The following is a 14172-nucleotide window of genomic DNA, read 5'->3' on the forward strand; positions in this document are numbered from 1 at the left end:
AAAATCGAGTGTCCGGAATTCGAAGCAAAAGTGTCCGGATTTCGAATCAGCTTTAACAGTGTCCGGGATTCGAAGCAAAACAAGTCATTTTAATTTTCAAATTCTGATGAAAAATTGTTAGAAAAGACATATTTTGTATGCATTCTCTTAAAACTGACTGTTTATACTACATCCTTATGATATTTCTACATTTCCAACTTATTACATGATTTTTTGCCAGCTATAACAAAAATAATATGGTACTAAGTGTCCGGATTTCGAATCATGACGTTAGATTGCTTATGACTTGCGTGTTTAAAAATATTCACAAACTAAACTGCAATTTGCAGAATCACATCTTCATGTTCTTCCATTTTTGTTAAACGTTTAAAAGTTTTCGAAATATAAAGTTTGCTTTTAAAAATGATATCGTTCTCATCAAAACATTTTAAAAGATCATATAAACACAATCTAATCTAATCTAATCTAATCTAACCCTAGCGCAGCCAGTCTTTCGAGGGCATCCTGGAAAATGCCTTAGGTTGATTAACGCCTAGCATCCTCTTGTCATTATTAACAATTGCAGTGCCCCATTGCATTAAATTGCATTGAAACATCACAAACGTTAAAGCGGCCAGGCCAACTGCGTAAAGTTCACCGCAAAGATGATTCGTTGAATTGGATTGAGTTTGAACACGAATGTTCAAACAGCAATACAGTTCTGAATCTACAGGGGAGGAAGAAACGTGGGGATCCCCCGCTCACGTTCCTGTTTTTAGAGCAATGAATCGTTGGGAGCACCATGCTAAGAAATTTTGGAGCTCCGGGACCCTCGAGGATGGGACTTTGTATTTCCACAAATGCCCTGGACACTATTTGCCATGGTTATAGCGCCACAACTCGCTCTTAAAAGATCATATAAACACAATCGAAAAATTAAAAGTGAGAGTGTGTGTGCAACATGGAGTTTAACTTTTCGAAGTTCCATGGAAAACTTCACATTTATTTTTATTTTACTGTGAGTTTGATTTAAAAAGGGAGCATTTCCGAGTTTCCTCAACTCAAACTTGATTATCAATAAGTCTAGAGTTTTTTTTTAAAAGGTCCTATAAACTATTGTCTTTCATATGTTGATAGGACCTTTTAAAAAATGTCTAATTGTTCTTTTAGAAATTCCTTACTAAATATATTTATCCATTAAAAGATCCAAAGAACATCTAAAACTTGTGAAAACCTTTGAACATTTGAATTAACAAATCTAGAGTTTTTTTAAAGGTCCTATAAACTGTTGTGTTTCACATGTTATAGAACCTTTTCGATATTTTTTTTTTTGGAAACGTGTTCGTGAAAACACTGAGAACGATATTATTAATTAAAGCAAACTTGACATTTCGTAAACCTTTGAACTTAAAAAAAATAGGAACATAATATTTTGATTCAAATCACGGTTTATTTTATGAATACTTTTAAACGTGCACTCTGAAAGCATTTTGTGAAATTTGATAGCTGTAAAAACGACACAGTTTCTCAAATTTCTCAAATTTATTTAATTTCATTTATATAAATAATTCCTTAACAGTTTTTGTTATACCATGCTGTCGTACGGATTTTTGCTCTGCAAGAGTTGGTAGCCTTAGCCTTAACTATATGAATGTGAGGAAGGCACCAACCATCCAAAGGTGGATAAAGTAACGTTTTTTTTTATCTAAACGGACCGCATGGAGCAGTTATTTCATCAGTAACATTTCTAATAGTGTTATTGATTTTGCGTAGCACTAGTTGACATTTTTGCGTCGGTTTCTTTTTTAAAAATAGAAGCCAAGGAAATTTAAAAAGGGTGGTTTTAGGTAAAATGTGCAAGATACCATAATTAAGAGGTCAAACGAAACACGCCCGCAAGGAGAGTGAATGATTTCGACTTCGATTACATAACCTAGCCGGTGACGGCCCAAAGTAGGTGGTCAAAAGAAGCAAAAAAGCCTGGATGTTGAACCATCGTAAATTGCCTCCGTTGCAGCAACTGCTGCTCGCCAAGCAACTGGCTCATTTTCGTGCATTTTGCGCCTAATTGGTTAAGTGCACGTTATGGTTTCCCTTTCGCGATCAGAATTACCTAAGGTGAAAGGTTCTTTTTATGTATCAGCCAGCAAAAAAAAACTAGAGCATACGTTTGACTGGTTTTGGCGTTGACTTGCAGAACCAGAAGCTTTTTAACGCTTACGATTGGTCTGGCCCTACAAGCAATCATGCTGCCACGTTCCATTCCATGGAAAGCCATCACGGCCGAATTTACGGAAATCCCTACTCCTGGGCGGAACAAGGACAACCGGCAGATACCGCTTTATTCCTGAATAAACTACTTTTAAAAATTTAAAAGTTGCTGCCAAAGACCCTGAATGAGCTGGCAACACATGATTTATTTCAATCCCCATTTAATTAAATTAAGGTAAAAGTACCACATTAAAAAATCCAACAAAAACTATTCTCCCCCAAGTAACGGTAAACGACTCCGCGAACACGAACACTCTAAACCTGCTAGCTTCTTAGTATGCTAAGCTAAAAGTCACACGCGACCACTACTTAGTAGAGTGTCAATGCGGCTAATAATGTTAGATTTAATGGAAATACTATGGACATAAAATGTATGGAGGATTAAATTGGTCTCCACTGGGTGGGGAAGCCACAAGACTCGGCCAACGAGTAATAGTTTGTGTGGAGTTAAAGCTCAAGACATCGTTTATCTTAAGTGGAGGGCAAAGTATGGTCATAATTAAGGACAAAGGGTCAAGAGTAACTTTTTTTACAGAAGCAAAAAAAAGGCATGCATTTTCAAATCATCGGTAAGTTCCAAACGTATGTTTATTTATGCCAAAACATAAAAAACGAAGTTGACTTTATAGCTGTCGGCCACTATTGCTAGTACCAACCACTAGTGTCTTCCTTTTATCTACAAGGACTTCGCCGCCCTGGGCTCCTAAGTGTTTGAGTACGGCACGGAGCGACGGCGCCGGATACGCATATTTACACTTTAGAATTTTAGAGCGCCCGCCGCGGGATTCGAACCAGCAACCCCTGGATTATGAGTCCAGTGCGCGGTCCGATTGATCCACACGGGCGGGACCAAAACATTGATAATGTTATATTTCAAAACTCATTATATTCTTATTAATAATAAAAAAGATCATTAAACCATTGATTTTAATTGTAATTCTCCATTTTTCCCATGAAAATTACAAATTACGCTTAGAAAACAAAATTTTTAACTATATTCATAAATAAAAGAATTGTTCGTTTAATCCTTTTTTGCAATTATGGTCCCTGATCACAAATACGAGGTCCATTTTTAGATATCTCACGACCGCCAAACGTATTTTTCATAAAAAAACGCTACCTCATCCACCTTTAGGTGGTTGGTGCCTTCCTCACATTCATAAAGTGAATACACTACACAGCCTCAAAAAAGTGTATAAAAAAACACTTATTTTTATGAAAATATTTAAGATCCGGCCTCAATAAAAGGTTTTTCAATTCAATTCAATTCGGTTTTATTTGTGAATAATCAAGTTACAATGAGTTCATTTAGGTACATAACAGAGTTTTGGTGTCCCTTTCAGCTGTGTTTTACATCATAATTCAATCGAAAAATTACTTTTAACTATGGAATAGACAAGAGTAAGAAAAAGTTTTCAAAAAACTTACAGAAAGTGCAATGGGAAAAGGATAGATAAAGAGAAAGCTTAAAACTAGATCACAGACAAAAAAATAATCAATTATAGATGTGCTTGATCATCAGCTCCCCGAGGGCCAGAAATTGCTCTGCCTTGTTACGGCAGCTCCGAAACCGCGTCATCATCTCCCCCGCGAGAGCAAAGAACTCCGGTAGCAGGGATGCCACTTGTTTTTTTAAAATGTCTGTAAAAAAGTCTGTGTATGTCTGTGCATTTGTCTAAAATTCAAATATATCAATTCACAGTCATTGAAATCCATCAGAAATTGCGTTTTTAAGCATTTGTAGACTTACGAAATAAGTTTCGACAAAAAAGATTACAAAATAATAATTTGATGAAGTTTTTTAAAAGTCTGTGCACCTTAAAAAATGTCTGACACAAGCTCAAAAGTCTGTGAAACACAGACAAATCTGTGTATCTGGCATCCCTGTCCGGTAGGGTGAAGAGATCTTCCCCGGTGACTCCTTGCTGGGCCGCATCGCCGCTACCGGCAGCGACCACGCTGGCAAACGACCGCCCCCATCCAGGAGGGATCGCTGGGTTGTCCGCTGGAACCGTACGCTGCCCAACTGCAGGAACGGCTGCGCTCGTACTTCGCTGAGGAGGGTGGGACGCTGCTGCTTTCTTTTTCCTCTTTTCCTGCTCCTCGAGATAAGACTTGCGCGCGACGCATCCGCGATAATTGCCGGTATGGTTGCCGTCACAGTTCGCGCACATTACGCGCGGCTTGGTTTGCTCTGCATTTTCCCCCAAGTCCGCCTTTCGTGGCTGTGCGCACGCCTCCGAGAGGTGTGACTCACCGCACTTCACGCAGCGGGGCCGGAGGTTGCAGTTCCGCGAGCCGTGGCCGAATTTCTGGCAACGGTGGCATTGCGCTACGTCTGTCGGGTTCTTGGTGTATAACCGCCAGTTTACCCAAAAACCGTCCAACGTCTTAGTCCGCCGCAGATCTTGGATCTTGACGGTGCCGCGGTCGAAGTACAACAGGTACAGGGTGTGTGTACCTGTGACTGTTGTCTTTCGCGAGAGCACTTTTATCTCCCGTGGCTTTATTCCGGCGTTCGAGAGATGTCGCTTCAGGTCGGCGATCGGACGGTCTTGGTAACCCTGCAAGACGACCTTAACAGGGGCTTCTCTGGGTCGTATGTGTAGAAGTTGAAGTTGCTACGCTTCAGTTCTTCAAGCACCAGGTCGAAATCTTTTCTGTTCAGTGTGATCACTTGCACTGCCGACTTACCGATTTTCAGACAATATCCGAGGCCTTCCAGCAACTCGTCAACATCGTCCGCCAACGTGTCTAAAACAAAAATTAGAGGTGGTCTTCGTTCCGTTGGAGAATTGTTCTTTTTTGGCGTCGGCACTTTTTTCCGTGCACGACCATCATCGTCGTCGTCGTCGTCGGTAGTGCTGCTACCGTCGGTGTTGTTGTTTTCTTCGTCGTCGCTCAGCATCTGGAACTCCTTCCTGATGGGGATGTTGGCGGATGTTGATGTGCCACTGGTCGTGGCACCGGAAGTACCGGAACGGGTTCGCACTGGTGATCTCGGAACATACCCGGGATGTAGTAACTTTTTATCGATTCCATCTGCGCTCACGCTTCCCTGCGCGATGGCGGCCGACACGGCGTTGGTTTGTTTACCTTTTTGCACACGGCCGGTAGACGAACTTCGCGGGTTTTTCGAGGCCGCACTCGAACTGCCACGGCCACGGCCGGCCTTTGGCATGCTGCAGGAGCAAACTCGCGGCTAATCACGGTAAACTACGGCAAAAAAAAATCGAAAAAACGATGGAGCACTGAGCACTTGACTGCTGCTTGCTCTCGTGCGTACACGGAGGGTCTAAAAGGTTTTTCAAAACACTAAATACTTATAACTTTTGATAGGGTTGTCAGATTTTCAATCTTTTGGACTCTTTGGAAAGATCTCTTGATTACCCATCCAATAATCCGGCCTCATAAATGTTTATAAACAATACCTAAGTGGTTATAACTTTTGATAGGGTTGTCAGATCTTCAGCGTTTTGGGCTTGTTAGAAAAGTCTTTCAAATATTAACCTTTCTAAAAATGTATAGCATGACGGGACAAATATGGTCCACATTTACCGGAGATATTCCGGATTGCGTTGGGGTACCTCGACCCTCCTTTATGGGTTTTTGGCCAATACAACGATAACTTTTGAACATAACAATGCCGAACTTCAATGCATCATCCTAATACATCATCCTGCATACACAGTAAAAAATAATGTAAATTTGGAAGCTGTAATTTTAGAAGGTTGAATATTACCTCTTTTATGATGTAATTATACTTCAATTTAGACTGAAAAAGTGACATTACACCAGAAAAGTGGTAAAATTAAACGTTTCCAGAGGTAAAATTACACCTTTTTTCTGACATAAAAGGTGTAGCTCTTTCCAGATGTAGTATTACCATGATTTTTCTTCTGTGTAGATACATGTCATCCCCTTCGGGCACCGGAACAGGTTCCAATTGGAAACGGTTCACTGAGCTGATGTGGATTGGTCCCCAACTGTAACTGGCTTCGGTACCCCGTAGGACTTAACCATGTCATTTATTTTTGCAGGATGATGTATTAGAATGATGCCTTGAATTATTGCATTATTTCCAGCATTGTTCTGTGAAAAAGTTATTGATATATTGATCAAAAACCCATATAAGAGGGTCGAGGTACCCCAACGAAATCCGGAATATCTCGGGTCACATTTTTCCCCCATCTGACAGTTCAAAATATAGACAAATCTTGATCTTTTGCAACCAGAAGCATCCAAATTGTCAATTCTACCAAAAGTTATTAGATTGTTATAAAAAAATGAACGTTTGAGTGTTAAGAAATACTTTTTTAAAGTGTATTGTAATAAAAGGTAAAATAAATGCATATCATTTTGAAATACAACATATAACAAGGCTCTTTTTTTAATTTACATCCCGAGAAGACGGAAATAACTTTAGAATAACATATTTTGATATTCGAAAATACTAGGCCAATAACATTTTATGTTATTTATAACAAGATTTGTTATTCGTCGTTATTATTTTTTTGTTATTGGATTGTTATTGTAATAACAGACTAATAACATTTTTAGTTATTCTTCGAAAAAATCTTTGTTATTATTTTATGTTATTTTAACAACTAATCCGATCATCCCAATAACAGTTGGAGTTATTCTTCCATAGCAAAAAATGTTATTCCAAATTTGTTTTGGCTTTCAGCCAATATCAGACCAATAATAAATTTTATTATGATAACATAAACCGGTATTAAACTCTTATGCAAAAACTAACTTAACCCACCTATGTGGTTGGTGCCTTCCTCTCTTTTTACCAACATTTGGTGATATGATGGGTTTGGAAACAAATTCCATCATAACATCATAACTTGAGACTTAGCGTTGCCAGATCTTCAATGTTTTAGACTCATGGCCTCATGGGTAAGACTCATTACCTAACCAACGATGGATCCGGACATAGTTTGCTATATGGATAAGAGAGATCCGGCATCAAAATTCCAGCACCCGATTCGCAACTCTGACACTTTTTTATACGTATTTTTTGAACTACTTATCGGATCTTCTAACAATTCAATAGCACCGACCAAACCGGATCGAATGCAACTTGTTTGACTCAAATCGGATCAGCCAGTGCCGAGAAAACTTGGCAAGAATTTTGGGCACCAAGGGGAATACGCATACACACACACACACACACACACATTTGTTTAGTTTTCGATTCTGAGTCGATAGGTATATATGAATATAGGTCTACGAGCTGTTTTTCAAAAGTTCATTTGTCGAGCAGGATTATAGCCTTACCTCAGTGAGGAAGGCAAAATGGATTTTTCAAGAAGATTCCATAACAATTTCTGTTGTTTTAACAGTATTTGTTATTGAAATGGCATGAATTTTGTTATTACCGTCTGTTCGGAATGAGCCACCATGCGCCTCCTCCCATGGTTCCTAATATGGTTGGACATGTTTCCACGAGTTATTGCAAAAAAAAAACTTCAAACTTTTGCTTGGTATATAAAATAAAACAAATTAGTCGATTTCATCTCAAAGTCCCACCACTTCTCGGTTGCCCTGTGGTACAGTGAATTCGGCACATGTTCGACTCCGTCGTCATCGTCGTCGTCGTCGTCGAACGAGCCCGCCACACCGAGCCTCCTCGAGCACTGGTCGGCACTCTAGTCAGACGGGCGGCTTGAGTTTAGTGATGAAAAAAAAATACGAAACAGAAGAAAAAAATTAAAAAGGTGAATTGCTGAAAACTGGTCAACAGACTTTGGGTACGGTTTTATTCGAAAACAGACATCGGACATCGCGGTAGTGATTTTGTGTTGTGGCGCGCAGCACGTTTTCAGTGTTACTAGAGCTGCTACCAGTCGCGCCAGCGTCGTTCATTGTCGTCGTCGTCATAGCCGTCGTTGTCGGCGTCGTGGTCTCGGTCTTGGTTGCGAATTTCGCGAGGGACACATTAGTGATCGAACAGAGGTGAACCAATTTGCACAGAAGCTGAGGAAGTTGGCAGAGAATAGTGACTTAAACGCGCGAAGAGTGACTTATTTTAAGCCAGGATGAAGCGATTTGCTGGATTAATCCTGAGCCTGGGACTTGCTGCACTTTGTGAGTATCGAGCAGTGTCACGACTAGAGCGAGAAATTCGAGGAAAAAAGTTGTCACATACTAATCGAGTAGTGTTGAGCAATTTTGCTCAAAGTGTATAATTTCGCAATAACATTTAAATATTTGCATGTCGCAATGTGGTTGTTTATTCCTGTTTCACCACCTGCTTCAATTGCCTTTGCTATAGTGTAACGAAATAGGGCAATTTGCCAATCGTTGAACATTTCTTAAAACTATTTGATTTTAACATTCAACGTGGAATAAAGCCGAGAATAAACAAATGTGTCCAACAACTACTGTTTTACCCTTCCGCCGATTTAATATGCTTCATTATCCCCATTCCATTTCGACACACTATCATGCCGATTCAGTGTTAGCTATTGGCGTCAAAATCAAGCACACCCTCTTTCCCACAGTACAAGCCTCGGGTTTGCGCTATATAAGTTGCGATTTTAAATTTGTGATTGAATAATTTACTTTCAATCCAGTCAAACGAAATTCAGGAGTGAGAAATCAAGTGAGAACTCGAGAACTATTTCCAAACGCTGGCTCACGACAGCAAAGTGGGTGGGAGATTGTAGCGAGCGCGCGAAAAGAACGCGTTCGTCGCTTGCTCATGATTACCATCGTTGCAATCTTTCGTTAGAGTTGGTTCTTTTTGTGATGCATATTATTTGGCTTTCTCGTTTTATTTATTTTATTTTATTTATTATCGTGCAATGTGGAAAAGGAAGCCTGTGACGACTCGAATTTTTAAAAGAAGAGTACCGTCATCTGGGGTGAATCGGGACTACAGTCTGAATAGGGACAGCAGTGTTTATAGCATTTAAAAGTTTTAAATTTGGAAATGGATGTACACATTTTGTTGGTCTGAGTCTGTTCTATCCGAAATCAACCAGAAAAATTAAAATATTATGCTCTAACATGGTTAAAACTGCTGTCCCAATTCGCCCCAGTTGACGGTATCGAAAAGTATTACTATTTTTTGTTATTAACACGCCAAGGTAATTTTTGAGGAAAGCAGACAGAATACTTCTTATAAGTTTAGTCAATTTTCAAATAAATGTACATCAAATTTCAGTTTCAATTCGGCAAATTTAAAGGAGGTAATAGACTATGACAAATAAACAAACTTGTTTATTTGTTTGTCGTAGGTCTAATACCTCCTTAAGTACATTTCCACATAAAAAAATTGATATTTTTTGGTAAGTTTTTATTTGGCCCATGTCACCCCCACTGACGTTGCCTAAGATATTTAAAACAACTTAAGCACATCGTCAAGATTGTGCTATTTTGAACAACTTTATAAAGATGTGTGGCAAGGTAGTACAACCAGGACGATTTTTGAAAGTGTTGTGTTAAATTCATCGGAAAGCTTTTATTGATAGTTTTTTTCAACAATTGCCCATTTCAAAGGTCACTCACCTCATTACATTGCAATGATATGTATGCTTCGATCGACACCTCATTTAACCTTCAATCGAGGATGACCTCTTTCGTTGCAAGTGGCACACGCCAAACTCATGTTCGCCATCAGACACGGTGGAAATTCAGTACAGTAAATGTATCAATTGAAGGTTATAAACACTGTTGGCAAATGGCAAAATTGCACAGGAACTGTTTCGCTAATGTGCTTAGTGGGTTAGTTTAGTGCTCAATGAATCGTGCCAAAACGATATTGCCGCACACTTTTCACAGACAATCGATTACATTGTTTTTACGCAAGGTTGAACAACGGCGGCGGGCCTTTTGGCTTTATTTTTGCAAACATGGAAAAGCATGATTTGCCTGTTTATTGATTGGATAATTTTTCAACGTTTGCGATCGAGAATGTGCTACAATTTCAGCGATCGAATGTGGCAATTCGTCAGTGGCGGCTCCTTTCTGTTTTTTTCATTTATCTTGTTCTCCTCGTAAAATATATTTACACTCAGTTTATATAAAACAGTTTTTTTTAAGTATTTATTAAATTTGAAAAGTTAAGCAAAATTCAACACATTCAACATATCGGAAGAGGGGCATATGTTTGAGGTCTGAAAACGTAGAAAATCATAACATAATAATAACCAATTCAAAATTTAATAACATTAATAAATTCCAAAATCACTGTGCACTAGGGTGACAATAAAAAAATCGACATCAGAGATACCCTCTGTGCCAATTTTGAGCCAAATCGGTTAAGGCTAAGGGGTCGCTTTTCATCGTTAAAGTTTAAATGGGGAAAATCACGAAAATGTATGGGGAAAACATCGTTTCAGTAATTTTCTGCTAGGTGGCGCAGGAAATGTAATTCCCTACAACTTTGTCGAAGGGTGCAAAACGATCCGAGTTGATCCTGATTTTTGGTGATTTTTCTAGAAAAAAATATTTTCTTATATACTTCCTTCCTTTCCCTTGTATACTTTCAAGTATATAAGCCGATTTATTTTCATCGCATTGCTAATAACTCATCAGGAACAACTCGGATCGTCTTGCACCCTTCTACAAAGTTGTAGGTAATTTAATTTCCTGCAAGAATCTCACACTTGGACAATTTTGGGCGAGACCTGCGCCACCTCCTGCAAAAATCCTGAAGCGATGTTTTTCCCCATACATTTTTGCGATTTTCCCCATATAAACTTCAACGATGAAAAGCGACCCCCCTTAGCCTTAACCGATTTGGCTCAAAATTGGCACGGTTACTTGTTTTTGCCTAAAGAATCGATCCTGGGGGTATCTCTTGGGATTTTCCGAAATTTTCAATTTTTCTTGTCACCCTACTGTGCACTGCAAAGGAAATAAAATATTTTGCGTGACATTTCAAATGTGTGCAGTGGAACGCTTGTTTAAGCTTCTAAATCATGCAAAAAAAATCATAGTTTTCTCGCAACTTTGAGATAGATTTACCCTTAGAAAAAGGGGTTGAAATTTTGGAGTGCAAATTTCACTTATTTCCTACATAAATGTTGATTGAGAAATTTAGCATGCCGGTTGTTAAATTTAGACTTTCCATATTGCTTTTCTCAATGCAACAGAGTGTATAGCAACGACATTGCGAGAGAGAGAGAGAGAGAGAGAGAGAGAGAGAGAGAGCCCAAATCGAAAATGGCATGTGATTAATTGCGGTTCCAATTTGATAGCCATAAGTGCAAAGTCGACTTAATGACACATGACTGTGCGATTATGATGCATGCACCCAAGTTTCTTGCCCCGCGTGTAACAAAAAATCGATCTCAGTGGCTTTTGTGAGCACCTTTGTGTCACACGCCGTTCCAGTTTGGGGCGGCCAAACCGATCATCGATGGTGGGGTCGGATGGGGTGAGACTCTACTTTCAAATCTTGGGCGGCACCTCGTCAACGGCTGGCTAACCTTCAAACCAAATGCGTACCCAAGCTGAGAGCTGAGAGGCAAAAGAAGCAAAAAAAAAAAGTTACACCCTTCTAAATAACACCCGAGAGAAGAGACCTTGTAGAAGTAATGGTTTATTATCACTATAGAAAAACCAGTATAGTTTTCCGCTCTCCCTTTCTCTTGTCGTTTCGGCTTAAGCTGAACCAGTTTCCAGAGATTGTGCATGTTCTTGGGCGTGTGCGATTCGATCTGGTTTGTGACATCATCGACCAGCTTGAGTCTCCCGGTGGTTTTGGTTCACCATATAAATCAACTTCAATATTAAGCCGATCGGCTGAAGCAGCGAATGAGCCAAGTGGTTGACATTTCCCGGTTGTCGTCTACTATATACACTGTGACCGGCATCAACGGATCAGACATGATGAAATATAAGTCAGTTTCTGTCCCTCTCCTTAAGCTGGAATCGGGAAATGTCTACCTCATTTGAATTTGCTGTCTAGAATGTACGGAACGAGCTTCAACTAAATCGTCTTTCGTTATGATAATGTACATGTTAGTATAAAACCGCAAATCGAAGTGTGGTTATGGCGTCTAATACTAATATCTTTTAATCAATTAGAGAACGTTTCGAATTTACCATGAAAAAGAACAAGAATGATGTTTTACTACTTTAGTTTTTTTTATTCCTTTGAAAAATTACAAATCAAATGAAACATTTTTTGAAAAAAATAGACTGTAGTGCAAAGAGAGGCGGTCTGAGAGGGTTGGGGCTGTTAAGTTTTTCAATTTTTACCTAAAAGGTTAGTGGAAAAAAAAACTATTTTTTAATGAAATGAAACATTTTGAAACGGACTATCTCTTACTCTTCAATGTTTTTGCTTATTTTATTAAGTTGACTTTAGCCAAAAGAGGGACGTAAATGGTGGTTTTAGTGTACCATGCTTCAAAAATTACGAATTCTGCATATTCTTAATTTTTTTTTTTCATTCTCAATTTCTTGTATAACACTGCGCAATGATAGACAATTATTAGATGTGATTCCATAATAAAAAGATCTTCCCCACTGCATTTCCTTCGTAAAACGTGTTATTTTAGAAAATAAATGCCAATGCCATCACTTCACGCCGTAAAGAGCATCTTTATCTTCCCACCTCACAACAACTAATACGGCAAAGCCGGTTTACACGCGCCACAATTGCACAACTCTGATGCGTTTCTTGATTTGCTTTTACTTCCTCTCTCTGTTCATCATTAGGCAGTGCTGCCAGCATTCCCCAGTGTCCGGAACCGTACGGAGAGCAAGCCTACCTGCATCCCGACCACTGTGACCAGTTCTTCCTCTGCACGAACGGAACGTTGACGCTGGAAACGTGCGAAAATGGTCTGCTGTTTGACGGCAAGGGTGCCGTCCATAACCACTGCAACTACAATTGGGCCGTCGATTGCGGTGCGCGTAAGTTCGCCACCGACCAAACTCCTCTCTCGACTCCGGCCTGCGAGTACCAGTTCGGAATCTACCCCGATAGCCACACTTGCTCGACCACGTACCTGAAGTGCGCGTACGGTGAACCACACCAGGAGCATTGCGATGCCGGACTCGTCTACGATCACCGTATCCACGGATGCCAGTGGCCCGACCAGACCTTAGAAAACTGCAACCCAGAGGCCGTGATTGGATTCAAGTGCCCGACCTCCGTCCCGGAGAACTCGATCAACCACCGTTTCTGGCCGTACCCAAGATACCCCGTGCCCGGAGATTGCCACCGTCTGATCACTTGCGTAAGTTTACATTTCTAGTCACTTTGAAAACTTAGTTCAAACCAAGCTTATAACTTTCAGGTCGATAACCACCCACGTTTGATCACCTGCGGAGACGGAAAAGTGTTCAACGAAGAATCGCTTACCTGTGAAGATCCGGAAGATGCCCCCTATGCCTGCAGACACTAAACCGTTTCTCATTTTCTCGATATGTTTAATTTTTCTCCTTGAGATATTTATTTTTGTTTTGTACAATGACAAATTCTATACTGTTTCCAGTTCATGCAGTTGATGTCGAATTTAACTTTTCAATCTTTGATCCTAAGTAGAAAATCTTTCAGTTTGTTACCACACCGTCAGTTCCAGAGTTGTTTAAATTTTATGTACAATGTTTAATTTCAATAAATAAACCGGAATATTATCCAACCGTTTACGCTCACTTTAATTCTTCGAAATCAAATCTATAGTTTTTTTAACTTTCTTACGCACAAATTTTTGAATTTATTTTCTCAGATCTAAGACTATAGAGTAAATGTTCGTGTAAAATGTCAAATGTCAGAAAAATGCAATGTTTTCCCTTAACGAAGCGACACGTTTTTGCTGAGATGACATAGGTACAGCGTTAACTTTCGCCCCATAAGCCTACATGACCGCCCTTTTCGGTCTCAACTTCAATCCTCGGGAAATTCCACGTATGTTTGAAGTAACGGAGATTGGAGTTATAAATGGATAAATC

The 14172-nt window shown here is 39.6% G+C and overlaps 1 protein-coding gene across 1 annotated transcript; it reads left to right on the forward strand.

The window, feature by feature from the left end:
• The first annotated feature begins 8032 nt into the window (after positions 1-8032).
• LOC6031443 (protein obstructor-E) lies at positions 8033-13862 on the forward strand. The gene is made up of 3 exons (XM_001842195.2): positions 8033-8346; positions 12934-13457; positions 13518-13862. Exons 1-3 carry the CDS (start codon positions 8298-8300, stop codon positions 13623-13625), a joined length of 681 nt encoding a protein of 226 aa, XP_001842247.2. The 5' UTR covers positions 8033-8297; the 3' UTR covers positions 13626-13862.
• Positions 13863-14172: the final 310 nt, after the last annotated feature.

This window comes from Culex quinquefasciatus, chromosome 1, assembly GCF_015732765.1.
Source record: "Culex quinquefasciatus strain JHB chromosome 1, VPISU_Cqui_1.0_pri_paternal, whole genome shotgun sequence".
Classification (NCBI taxonomy): domain Eukaryota; kingdom Metazoa; phylum Arthropoda; class Insecta; order Diptera; family Culicidae; genus Culex; species Culex quinquefasciatus.